This window comes from Rhea pennata, chromosome 3, assembly GCF_028389875.1.
Source record: "Rhea pennata isolate bPtePen1 chromosome 3, bPtePen1.pri, whole genome shotgun sequence".
NCBI classification, from domain to species: domain Eukaryota; kingdom Metazoa; phylum Chordata; class Aves; order Rheiformes; family Rheidae; genus Rhea; species Rhea pennata.
The window spans coordinates 10,483,178-10,496,988 of record NC_084665.1 but is presented as its reverse complement, the minus strand read 5'-3'; the positions used below and the strand labels follow the sequence as shown (position 1 = coordinate 10,496,988).

General features: G+C 38.6%; 1 protein-coding gene across 8 annotated transcripts in view; it reads right to left on the bottom strand.

Annotated features, from left to right (window-relative positions):
• The window catches only part of PLCB4 (phospholipase C beta 4), a 223,036-nt gene that overhangs the window by 6,574 nt on the left and 202,651 nt on the right, over positions 1 to 13,811 (bottom strand). For all 8 annotated transcript variants that reach the window (XM_062571532.1, XM_062571531.1, XM_062571537.1 and 5 more), the window contains 5 exons: positions 13,022 to 13,097; positions 7,090 to 7,265; positions 2,620 to 2,721; positions 819 to 876; positions 321 to 407 (listed from right to left, as the gene is read on the bottom strand). In XM_062571532.1, coding sequence (XP_062427516.1) covers positions 321 to 407; positions 819 to 876; positions 2,620 to 2,721; positions 7,090 to 7,265; positions 13,022 to 13,097 — 499 coding nt within the window. The remainder of the gene's footprint in view (positions 1 to 320; positions 408 to 818; positions 877 to 2,619; positions 2,722 to 7,089; positions 7,266 to 13,021; positions 13,098 to 13,811) is intronic.

Genomic DNA, 13,811 nt, shown 5'->3' with positions numbered 1-13,811 from the left:
GGAGTAATTAAAATAAGATATGCTAGGCTTTTTTAGGATTGTTGGATCTAGCTGTCCCATATCAGTGTGTTAGAATAGCTGGAAGGATAGACTCCGGCTAAGCAGTCAAGCTTTCATATGCTTGTTTGAACATCATCTGGATTTTATAGCATTATTTTAGTCACTTCACCTCTTCATTTTCACTCCCCCAAAAGATTACAAACAAGGTCATTTTCCCAGGTTCAGTAAAATGACTTACATCTAGAAGCATTCTACTTAGCCTGATTATGATTACTGTTTTTAGTAGATTGCTTTTATTTCAAGCCCTTTAAATTAAATACCTGCTCATTCTGCTTCTCCAAGACTTCCAAATGCTCAAGCTGAACTTTTTTCAACTGATCCATTTCCTTTGACTGCTTCATTGCCAGCTGTAAAGAAGAGAAAATAATGACAGCGAAATGTAACACGTTATTAACTAGCAAAATAAATACTTAATTGAAATGTATACATATATAAGCTGGCTTGCCTCCTTTAGACTGTATAAAAAATGGGAGAAGGCCAGTTATATCACAGGCTTTATATATAATATAAAATATTATATTAATACCTCTTTTTGTTACGTATTTTACATAAGAGTAGTAAATAAACAAAAGGAACAGTAAATTTGTCAATTTAAAACTGCTTCCTCTTATGTATATTTCAGGTCTTTTAAACTACAAGTATGTGGAACAAAGCAAGGACAATCTTTCGTTGTTTATTAGAGCTGAATTCTCAACACAGAGAAATGAAAATGAAAACCCAGAAATAGTGCCCAGTGACTTTGTCAAGGTTATAGTTACCCTTTTCCTCTCTTCCAGGAACTTTTTTGTGTTGCTGCTGTTCAGTTCTCTGACTCGTCTAAAAAGAAAAAATGTCCATAAAAACTTACTGCAGAAAAAAAAAGCAACAGTAAAAAGAATCACAAACTCACAGAGGATATTTTGGTTTCTGATTATCTGTACCAAGTGGGACTAATGGCAAATTGTACACTCTTCTAGCTTTGGCTCTTTACACTGATATGTTTCCAAACACCTTTGACACTATGGCAAAGACTTGAAAAGAGACCAACACTGTTGTGAGTGAAGTTTGATTTGTCCCCTACTCAAGAGTGGCAGATATAACTTAAAAAATTATTTAATTCCTTTATGATATCTCTTGTTGCACTCCAGATTTATTCTGGTAAATAAAAACGCTACACCTCTTAATAGTGGTCATGGAAAAATTATCTGATGATCATAAGTAAAGTCATCAATGCTGTAAGGTTTTTAAAGTTACTATTAAAAAAAATCATATATAACTAATATTTACATAAAAGACATAACTGCCAATTCTCTCTCATTAGGATTTCTGTCATGAAATACACCAAAAATAGTTCAAAGAGCTGAATCAGACTAATCACAAAGCCTGAAAAGCAGAATTGCCTTCAGACTGCTTTCAAATATAGGAACAGATTTATCTCAGTGTCATTAATGGGGGTCTTATGGAAACTAAGCATACCCGTACAAGTTACCAAGGCCTCTGACATCTCTCACCTTCCTCATATGCTAGGGTCAGTAACATGCAAGGGAGTTGGCTCAGTAGCAACATGCTCACGCTTCTGGACCAAAACGGCCCAGTGCAGAGGAGGGAATGGAAAGAAGAAGGAATAAGCCAAATGGCAAGCCCAAAGTCAAAGAGAAACCCTGAAGGCTCAAGAGACATCATTGTGTAGACGCTGTTTCTACCTATCTATTCGGAAACTTTTAGAATAAATGGAAGAAATTTAAATAGTTATAATGCAAATCCAATCCTCCAAAACATCTGAATAGCTGGTACTGAAAAGTGTCTCTCTAGTCTCTCAAACCAATCAAGGATGACTCCCTCAAACGTGCAGTGAATACCCCGCTTTTGCATGCGCAGCGGTGCCTGCGGTTTGCAGACCCAGGACGTTGGCTAGGTTTCCAGTGCCAGTGGTGGTTCAGTCAAGGAGCAGAGAATCAACACGTGTGCTGCTGTTGAGCACATCACCTGCTTCTCCTATCTCTTTCATCACCCTCTCTGCTTATTATCATCACTTGTAGCATCCCTTTTTTCTGTTCCATCTCTGTTCCCCATTATTAGTAGGTGAGGGAGAAAACCTTTCAGTGGCACCACCTCCTGTGTTTTTAGTGTGCTAAGTGTCTAGTTCCTCTAACTCCAGCTAGAACCAAACCTTAGATCCCCATTTTCACAAAAAAAAGCAACAGTAAAATGATATAATGTCAATAGCTGAAGAAGAAGAAAAAAGAATCTCCAGATAAAACTCATACCCCGATCATTAATTCTTACAGATGTGCTTCTATTTAGCAGTGTGACTAGTCCTGCATCAGTCACGTCACGGTTAGTAAGTATAAAGTTAAGCCCCCTTTTATTTCCCTGATCAGGGCATTACATTTCTTAAAGGGACAAAAACGAGAAAAATAACATTTTTCATAAAATGGCCATCTAAAATATATGCAGCACAATCATTAGACAGAAGCAAGATGTTTCCACACACAGAAGCATGCCTTTAGTAGATTTAATCAGTGAGTTCGTCAATCAGCCTGTGAGATGCTGTCTCAGGAAGCGAGATCTGATACTTACCGCTCTCTTTCAGCTTTGTTTTTGATAGATTTATCCTGGCTTATGGCTTTGCTGTTTTCCATAGATATCTTAGCCTGGTTGGCACGCATTTCCTTGCTTTCCCTAGGCAAAACCAAACAAGATCATTATTAGCTAAGATTCAATCACTGTTGCTGTTCATTTACTGATATTATTCTACACTGTGGCTTATATTGTCCTTGAAGCACTAGGGCAGAGGAAAGAATAAACAATATGAAGACTGTCTTCCTTTGGGTAGACTTTCTGCAATTTGAGAACACATTCAGAAATCTCAATATGTTCTACAGAATATAATTGAAAGAATAGTTTTAAGCATTTCAAACCTGGAATAAACAGGTATAAAATACTCTTTTCTCTCTAGTATATAAGATTTGTCTGAATAGGAGCTACTATCAATCACTTAGAAAATGCAACCTACCTTTAAAAACTGCCTAATAGATTTACAAAATCTGACTGCAATATGAATATTAATAATACTTGCTAGCTGTGGCATAAGTGGACACACTTCCTGGAAGGACTTTTACTTTGGGACTGAAAAGAGCCCTAAGTTTTAGATCATGGTCAGACCCGTGCTCCTTCCAGGCCAGGGAACCTTGTGGTCTTTTCTGTGAAACCAGATACCTTTAACAGAAGGGTGGCAATTGCCTTCCATTGGCAATGACCCAAATAGTCTAGTTTGACTCAGGAGGTGGAAAACTCCATGGTTTCAGCCAGCATTGTAGGAAAACCGAAAAGAGGTAAATAAGCATCCTGTTGTTCTATAAAGAAAAAGAGATCATAATTCGCTGTCGGGAGTAACAGCACAGATGCTGACCTTCAGAAACAGCTTATTAATTGCGAGTAGAAGCCTCTTCTTGACTCTGCTTACGTCAGCTAAGCTCCCCCTTCGGAGCTTAGGAAAGGCCCTTTCCTGAGGGCTAGCTCTTGCTTTCTGCCTGCTTAGCGCTCCAGTTCTGATAGCTCCTGATCTTAAGTGCTCATTTAAATGGGAATTATGTACAGAAAGTAGAAAGTGAGTAACCAACTCTGAAGTCCCCTGTATAGGAGAAACATACAGAAGTTTCCTGTCATAAGACAAAGCAGTGTCTTAGTCTCCTTGTCTGGATCTGATCTTAAGTACAGTGCTAAAACGTTACTGTAATTATTAACTCAAAATCCAAAAATTCTGTATGCACCAAAGACAAGAGGTATGGCACAGAGCATACTGCTTAATTTAATGAAACGTTATTTAATTTTTAAAATTTTTTTAATCTGTAAAAGGCCTTAACCCTTAGGTAGCATGAGGAAACTTTGTGTCATTTTCCACATTTTAAAAATTTTGCTAAAGAAATGCAGTCCTTTTTTTCCAATAAGACTTCATAAGGTTTCTCAAATACAGATTTAAAAGCAGTGGTGTTACAACAAAAACAAGATGGAGTTATGAACGATGGTCTAGCAAGAGCACGTTTTATTCCAACTGTCTCTTCTCCAAATAAAAGCTTTTATTTGCTATACTGAGTTTGAAGTAATTTTCAAATATATCTCCTGAAAAGCAGCAGTGGAATATAAATGTCTAGAGGATATGAAAAAATTAAGTGCCAGTCTTTAAACTGGTTTAATCTATTTGTAATAGACATAATTTTAGAGTGAAAGGAGTTAGGAGGACTAGTCGCCTTCTGTATCAGGCTTTGCATGGCTGCAAAATGAGGCTTGGGTTATGCCTACAGCTGGATCAGCCAACACCTATGGACATGCAGGTGTTTCTCCATCCTGGCAGCTGTACTCAAGCTATGAATTGGGCTGCTGAGGGATCTCTCTGGGTGTAGTCGTTTCTCACTGTTTCAAGAAACGGCAATTACTTTTTATAGAAGAAATGAAAAACTCTATCCACCTTTTAAAACCATCAAGACACATTTGCAGGAATCACTCTTTGTTTTTTTAAACAGTACTTCTCAAAGATGGGGCCAAACTTCTAGTACTAGTTTGCTGCCAAACTGCCTGACGTGGGCCCTCATGTTGAGCTTGTTGCTCAGCCCCTGCTCCCCTGCTGCATCCAAACTGGGAGATTTAACTGCTGATTTCCCACTGTATCATATTGACTGCAACCCTGAAACCTGTACAAACATGCCTTTTGAAGGAATACTTTAAGCATGTTAATCTATCCTAGGAATTCATATATATACTTAGATGACATTGAAGTGCATTAACATGTCATTTTATGTCACCAATGATGTGTGGATCACTCTCTTAAAATCTCTGTATTTAACAACTGCTACTTTTCTTTCTCGCTTATGTTATTTAACCTGGAATGCATGCATCATGGCTGCAGGTAACCACTCTTGGGTTCCCAATTTCTGAGAGGCTGCAAGCTCACTAGCTCTAAGTCAGTAAGGCCAACCCAGTTGGTGGTGGTGGTGGGGAACACCCCCAGAGTTCAATAATAAACTTCAAATTTTGTGTCTACTCTCCTCTGCTTCGTTTTTAAACAAGCTCCAACCATATATTGTAATTGCCCTTCCCATCACACATGGAGGGAAACTACTTTCTCTACAGCAGATAACTGCATCATTTTAGATTACTGATGTTCCTGCTGCTACTGTGTCCTCTGCTCTGAACACTGACTCCTTACTCCAGCTCACGGGCAGGCGTGGCGAGCACTGCGTGCTTACAGCACCAGCCACTGCCACTCTGTTCTCAGACACAGCCTTCATTCTCCTGTACTTACCTGAGCTGTTTCCTGGCTATTACATACGTATATACAGGTAAATGCATACACACATACACTCCTACACACAATGTAGTCTATGTAACAGTTTACAACAAATAAAGTGCACAGTCTCTTTGAGGCATTATTATTCACATTTCAGCATTTCACATTCCAAAACCTTCTGAGCTAGCCAGTCACAGTTTTAAACAAGAAAGTCTCGAAAGTGCACAGTTGGGGGTTTGGTACAAATTCCTGAACAAGCAAAAACGCACTAACTGCAGCAAATAAAGAAGAACGAACTTTGAAGGTGGCTTCTGCTAGGACAGCTCAGAAGAAATAATACTTATTATTTATCAGGATCCAGATTTTGAGGTCTGTTCCTCAGTAGCTCTTTAAATAGAACAATATATGGAATGAACACAAATGATTTTTAATAAGGAAGTAATATCCACTAATAAGAATATAAGAATCATTTACAAAAAAAATGATTTAGGGCTGTTCAAACAATGTAGAGAGACAAAAATTATAAACCCAAAGATGAAAACCATGAGAAAAAGGCTAAAAAAGTAAACTTCATCTTCATGTAAATATAATAGCTACCTATAATGACAGCTCTAAATTAACAAAGTCAAGAAAATAAAAAAGGTATAGAAACGAAAACAAAAACACTTTTATGAGATGAGAAAAAACCTTATTGCACAGAAAAGCTATATATTAGTAAAACGTCTTCTAAGCACTGCATTGAACTGTGAATAGGACTGAAAACAGGACTGTTAAAAAGAAAGTGATATGATCTCTCTGCGTAGATGCAATACTAGATAGACAGTACCAAGGACTGAACGTTCCTTTGGCTAGTGTCTTTTGAATAATGTATTTGTATTATAATTTAGCAATTTTTGAATTTTAATTTTGACTGGGTATGTATTGCAGGACAACTTGAATACATGGGTTAACACAGAGATTAACATAAAGATGAGCTCACTAAAGCCTTTTGCTGGGACAATTCTCCATTGGATGGAAAGCTTCAAGGTCCCAGGATCTATTCTCTCTGATGCAAAGATAAGCTGTTATTTCAATCAGGAGCTTTAAAAATCACCTCTTCCTCCTTCTTTAAATGTGATTTATTTATTCATTTCTTCCTATGCTTTTTGTGGGAAAGATGCTGAAGACAATTACATATGAATATACACATACTGCATTCATATGCCTTTAGACTACTTCACATAATAGGATATAGCATAAGATATTGATTCCACTATTTACTAGCATTTTTAACGCTGTGGCTAGCAGATGTATTCTGTTTTCATTTAATTTGAAACAGGCAGTGTGGTGAATTACAAAAGCAACATCAAGGTAGTGTCATGTAGCATCTCCTGTATTCCCAGTGCTTACAAAACAGTTCATCGCTCTGAAGTAGCTAACCCCGCAACCTGTTGGCTAAAGTTTTTATGACCTTACTTCCACCTTTAATACTTCTCAGGTTCCAGCCCTCAAGATTCAAGTTCCTGGGTAAAGTCTAAGCACAGCCACAGCTGATGCAAAGTGTTGCAGCTTCCCTGCAGCTGCTGCCTGCTGACAATCTGACCCAGCCAGGAGGCCTATTCCTGCTCCTCTCTGTCCCATATCCGATCACTTCTTTTACTTCTATCTTGTATGCAGCCCAATAGCTTTGCAAGTAGTGCAGGAGCTAAGAAGACAAGGAAACCACGGTGTGTTACACAGGTCTAAGCCAAACCCTCATTATCAAGTATCACTGCCCTGCTTACCTGTCGTGGGAAAATTTCAGCTGCTGGGTTTGTTGTTCATGTGCATTCATCAGCAGTTTTCTCAGTAGTTCACACTGTTGGTTCAAGTGTAAATCACGGATTTCTTGCTCTTCAGCGCTGTGTGTGTTGATCATCTCAGACCACTCTTTAGTGTGTTGTGCCACAATTTCTTTGACCTGCAGAGAAGTAACAGCAGTTTCACCACTAGTTCTCAGGTCGGCAAAGACAATCATAAAAAAAGACTATACACAGTGCAGATAGATTGTGAAAATGAAGTTACGCAAATGAAATGGCTTCATAGAGTAACAAACCATAGAGGACATTACAGTGCATTATAAAAACAGATGTAAAGCAACCACTACTATTAGGACTTTATTATCTAAAATATCCTGAATAAATTGACTACATATATACTCCTGACTGTACTGACATTATTTTAAAACTTTCTCTAATACTGAGTTCATTATGGAATGGTTTCATGTTCTTGATTGCCAGGAAAAATTTATGTATTTAAAAATACAAAAATTAGCAATGAAAAAAATCTAGTGAGGGGGATTTCTCTGAGGGCTTAAATACAGTCTTAGATTTTGTGGCAACAGTTTTACAAACACAGACAGTTTACAGAGAAATCCAGTACTTAATATAACCTGAATCTGAAGATAGGCTACGTATCTCTGTTTTATATTCATCAAGTCAGCAGGGAATCTGACAAATATTCCTCTCTTGCTTATCTCCCAGGATTCACAAGAATAATGAGATTAAAGTTTTGGAAAGTTCCCAAGAGACATTGCAAAGAAATCTAAATTATTTGAGTTATTATTATAACAATATGTGGTACTCAATGATTTAGAAAATAAGCTAATAGAAAGACATATTTTATTATCCTTTAATAATTATCTTTGGGTATTTCGACAAGCTACCCTACTTGTCTGTAAATGGTATACAAAATGTGTCTCATAAAAAACCCTCCTATTTTCAGATAGTTACTTCAAGCGCTACTATGGTAACTAACAGCATTTGGGCCACCTTCTCTGAAAGCTGAACCTAACTCTTCAAACCAAAACTGCCACCATACTGCTCAGAAAGGCAGTGATTGACGCCAGTGTTCTAGGTGTGGGTCCACAGCCGCTCCGTGCAACGCAGAGCACGCTCTCCTACACATGTTGATGTCGGCAAAAAAAGAAGGGGCTTGAAAAGTAACAGTCCCCATTCAGCCCTGGAGAGGCTCCTCTGAAGGTCCTCCTGCACAAAGGGCAGGTTTCCGAAGCTGGATTCCGAATGGGGGGGAAAAAAAAGGGTATAGTTTGCTCTCAGATTATGGTGACTGCTGTTACCTGAAAGCTGGATTTGTATTTAACTGTAACTAAATAGATTTCCCTTATCAAAACAGCTACGATCTGCGGCAGAAGTCGTCGGTGGAGAGCCACCGGGGACTTCCACAGCTGTCAGAAAATAACAGAGGCGTTCTGAGGCAGGAGCTTGGTAAGATTAATACAGACCTAATTCATCAAGGTTTTTAAGTGTGAGTGTTTGTACCTCCAGCAAAATGAGTCATGCTTCATTTTCTGCATGTAGGTAAGTGTACTACCAAACCAGGGCCTACCTCTATGAAGTGTAGTGTATACTGAAGCATGTGAAGCAGCTAGCGGGACTAACATCTTTAATAAGAAGTTTCTAAGGCAGTACTGCCTTCAGGCCAGGAAAAAATCTTGAGTATTCAGTTTTAAAAGGGGGTCAAAACAAACGCTTCAGAGTCAGTAAGGAGGAGATTCTCCTGCTTCTCAGATGGAAGCTTGAAAGGTTAAGGGGCAAGCACTCCAGCTCACCTCTGGCACCTAACTATGGCACTTCAGGGCTATATTTAGCCTAAGCTCCCTATATGGCTGATGGGAAAGAGCAGGCAGCTTCAAAGCAGGGTTTATCACACCAAAGAGCTGAACACTCTCTGAAGATGCCTAATTTCTACAGTGCCTCAAGTCAGTTAGGCTACAGGCATCTCCTCTAAATGCTGATCTCACCTGGCTTATGCAGCCCCCAAGACAGCCAGAGTAGACTTCAAAAGAGCTGAAAACAAGCTATTGCTGAGGTCTTTGGGAAACCCTTTTCTTTATTATTTTTTTAATGCAGTGTCTCCAGATGGAATCCACACATCATATGGAGAAAAAAGGTACAGGTAGATCCAAAGTCCTGAGTAATTGTGTATAAGTGGGATTATAGCAGTATGGGGAGCATATCCTCAGAAAGCTTAGGCGGTCACAGTGTTAGGAAGTATTAATGTTTTAAAACAGATGAGTGTTACTGTGAGACATAGGAAGTGGACAGACCCAGAAGTGAATCACACCTAGGTACTATACCTGCTTATACAGATGCCAACACGTGCATTCTTACATGTATTTGTGATTTAAAATATCTTCCTACAGAGAGTGTTCCGATTGGCCCCTGCCCCTCCTGAGAAGCACTTGTGGGGGGAACCGTGACAGTGTGGGCCAAGGAGTCTCCTCCGTTGCTTGCTGTTGTGTCACTCTTCCATACAGTTTGTCACTCAGGACTGAGAGCCTGACTTCAGATTGATTTCAAATATTAGACAGGGTAGGAAATACCAACATTGGAAATCTGATTCCTATTCACAGTTAAGACCGCTTTACACTGCCCTAAGCACAGAACGGCATTCCACTAAATAAAACTCGGAGTTTGCTTTCACTTTAAGCCTCCTTACACTGTTGATGAAATGCTAAACAAACTTAGTGTAGATAAGAACCTTGTCTTGCTCTCCAGCTTAAGAAAATGATGAAACAAATTAATGTATAAATAGTGGAAGCCATGGTGAAAGCAATGTGACTTAGATGGAAAGAGCTTCTACAAAACCCAAATAAATATAGAGAAGCAAAGAACCAAGAGCCTTTTGCAAAAGAACAGTGTAATCATTGCTTTTGAATAGTTGATATATAAACTGCAGAGGAACACGAACGCAGAAATTCTGTACCTGAGGTACACTGATACCAAAGAAACCTGAAAGAAAAATCATAAAAAATGCCTTTGCTCATGGATAGACATGCTACTGACATGCTATTAATTTCAGAATCAGCAAATAGTCCAAGAAGCAGATATAGCTCCCGGTAAAACAATTTTTTTTTTTCCTGAGAATGGGAGAGAAAAAGATGACTCCTTTTCCTAAACATCCAACAAGCAACAAGTTTCATTTCAGGTACAGCAAGACATACCCTGATGAGAAGGTATTTGCCAAACAACTGTTAACAAGATTTGAAATATCCAATCTGACTCAGATTCAGATGACCTTAGAACTCAAGACCATCCAACCATCTGAAATCAAATTTTGCTGAAGATCTATGATACACTTCAAAGTTCAGAAGCAGTAAATCGAATGGACATCCTTTCTTTTCCGCAATTTATTAGCATCATAGTTAAGATGACTACTTCAGTTGCACGGGGCTGTGCTCCTGTCCTACTTTCCACTGCTAAGGCAATGTTTCTTACCCAGAAGAGTAAGAAAAATAACCACCAGCTAAGTCTCTCTTTCCTGTTCCAAAGACCTGTCCTCTCATCTACCCTAGTGGGCCTAAGAGACTAATTAAAACCTTCCATTTGCATAGCATATATGCAATGTTTGTCTAGTCACTGTGTTCATGCAGGAACAATCTTTGAAGCAATCTTCTTTTCTATTCATCCTGTTCTTGTTTGATGGTGGGACCTACTTTTCTAATGTAGGAGAATAATTTGTATCTTCTAGCTTAACTGTGTGTGAAGTACATACTGGGGTATTCCTATCTACTACTTCATGCTAAACCTGGGGTGGAAGTATCTTCATGAGAAAAAGGCTGTAGTAGATGAAAAGGTCTCTTCAGAGCTAGAAGTATACATGCACACTGTGACACAGAGCTGCACTGAAAGGCATGTGCTGTAATTAAAGGCGAATTCTGGTACCATCTGATATTAAAATTAGTGGCTCAAATACTGAGAAATGCTAAACAACCGTTAATTAATCAATCTCCCACTATCTCAGTGTGATGCATTCAGCATCTCAGAATTTCCTCTGATTTAATTGCACCTACCTTGATCTAGGATAGAAGTTAATTTCCTTATGGTCTGCAGCACTGATTTTCAGCCTGTTGCTTGCAGGCCTCTAGACAATCTCTGGGACTAAGTCAAGAAGCCCACACATGGCAATTGAACAAAAGAAGTCTGTGAGAATACTAAAATCGGTATGTCATGTGGAAAATTTTGACAGAACCACAGAGAACAAGAGACTGAAAATCACTGAGCTAGAGAAAACCACAGAGGCAGATGACTAGCAAAAAAGTATCCAGTGCACAGAGGCTTGGAATTTCAAAGGATCATATGCCTTAGTCTCCTTTGAAAATGCCATCCTAAAGCCTGACAAGGGAGTGGACAAAAATCAATCTTTTTTCCAGATACAGATTATGTTTTAAGGCCACCAGTTTGAAAGCGGGATTTTAAGAACACAGCTCAGAAACTGCATACATTTGCGGAGATGGTAAACATGAGTCACATTTATTGGATATGGAAGATTAATGAACACTTGCATGTCCTTTGTGTACAAATCACACATCTTAACTTCGGACTGTCAATGACACAGGTGAGAAGCTGAGATCACAGAGAATAATTTTCTACACAATATAATTTAAAATGAGTTTTGGAGCTTATGTCTGGAGGACAGCTACCAGTGTTCTCTAGAGAGTTTATTTTATCAGGCAATGAATTAATTATTTTTTAAGTTGACAGTAGATTTGTTTTTAGTTAAAAAAACAGTTCTAGATTTTTCATAGGAGAAGGAGATAGAGAAATGAGAGTATCCTAGGTTTTATTCCCAAGGGTTTTCCTAACTCTTTGGCTGAGCAGGCAGCAATAAGACAGAAACCTTGTTTAGAGAAACAGGATCTCCTCCACATGAAATAAAAATACCAAAGAGTAAAGTAAGGAGGAGAATAGATGAAAATGAGCTTGTTCTAGTCTCATGGATGTGGCTGCTTGGTCATCTCTCATTTGTATTTTCTATACTTGTCTGACTCCTTTCACTGCTTCCAGCTTTTATATTAAAGTCTTCTACTTGTTAAACGCCCTCACTCTCCTGTACTCTTCTGCCCATGGATCATTCTACACCTGGATGTGTCTTCTACTGTACCTGCCACAGACTAGTTTGGATATCTTTCAGAAACTTAAAGCACATTATAGGTGGAATAGGTGAGCACAGATCTGAGAGGGGCTTGAGTGGAAAAGTGACGGGCGCCGAGTCTGGGAGACTGGGGAGGTTCCAGGGGGAACTGGCAGGAAGACAGACCGTGCTTTGTGGGTAGAGAGGGAGCAGCTCCCTGCAACTCGGCAGCATCTGTGAATTACAGCTCGAGAAAAACTTGTTTAAAATGAACAGAGGCTGGGTCTCGGGATACTATTTTTCTCCAACTCTCCTCAGAGAAAACAATGCACCAAATCCCTGAAGAAAAATGCACTAGAAGAAAGAAGGCACTTGTTCAAGAGTAACTTGGACTCCTCCTTCCCTAAGAGAGAGTCTGGCAAGCACTGTGAATGGTACAATGATGGACAACGAAAAAGAAGTTTCTTTGCAAATGTATTTTAGGAACATAATTATCATTTCAATTTCATATAGCATATTTTTGCCTCTTTGTCTTAGCTAAACTGATATAAATGACCAGTTTTGCTTCATGAGGCATGAATATAACACCTCCTTCAATAATTGTTAAAAGGGGAGGAAATTGATGTTGCTTTTAAAATATTTTTGAAGAAACACATTTAGATATCTGATTACTCCCATTCTTTTCTACATGTTATTATCGCTGAAAATCATTCATGTGCTTCCAAGAGAATGAACTACCACTTGGGTCTCAAATTCTCTCTTTCAGATGTTGCATGTGTTAAAATTGGCTTGTTTGCTTACCTTAGATTTGTGATCCGATGTTAGCGTCTGAATTTTAATTTCAGTTTCTTTCTTCAATTCAAGACAATTACTTCCACTAAAAAAAGCAAAATTGCAAATATGTGCCACAAGTTAAATATCTTCCCATCCAGTCAGCTCTTGCTAATTAAAATGTTAATCAAAGTTGAAGTGCTGCAGTGTATTGGAATGAAATTATTTCTTCTGGCAATTTATTCACAACTTACTTACAAAATATTGTAGGATTAATGATCACTCAATTCAAACACCATACAATTAATTCTAGTTTGGCTCTGCAATTATTCCGTTGCTTAGGATATGTCAGCATCTCCATTTATAGTACTAGGTCCTTTTTTTTCAGGCTTAAAGTACCTTGCCAAGAGAAACAAACTTGAGCCTGAAAACTTATGTGCATATTCCTGCTATGCAATGATTTTAGCCCTGTTTTAGAAGTCATATTTGCTACTTTTTTAATTTGAGGCACAGGAAAAGAAATCATTTGATAGCAACTTCCCAGAGCAGTTTAGGCATACTGAATACGAATGTTTATTAGAAATTTAAGTGCCCCTTTGTGGAAAAGCAAAAGCAAAGGGACTGTGAAGAAGGGTACTTATTAACCTTACAGACCAGCCCACATGGACAACTCTAAGCCATTTGATACCTCATCTGCTTTGAACAGCAGCGAATCCTGAAGACAGCCCTCACTCCTGCAAGAGGCTGAATAGAGTGCAGCCTTTGTGCCTAGTTACGTTAATGGGGTTGAATGTAAGGTGCAAAGAATGTTCAGTGCTGG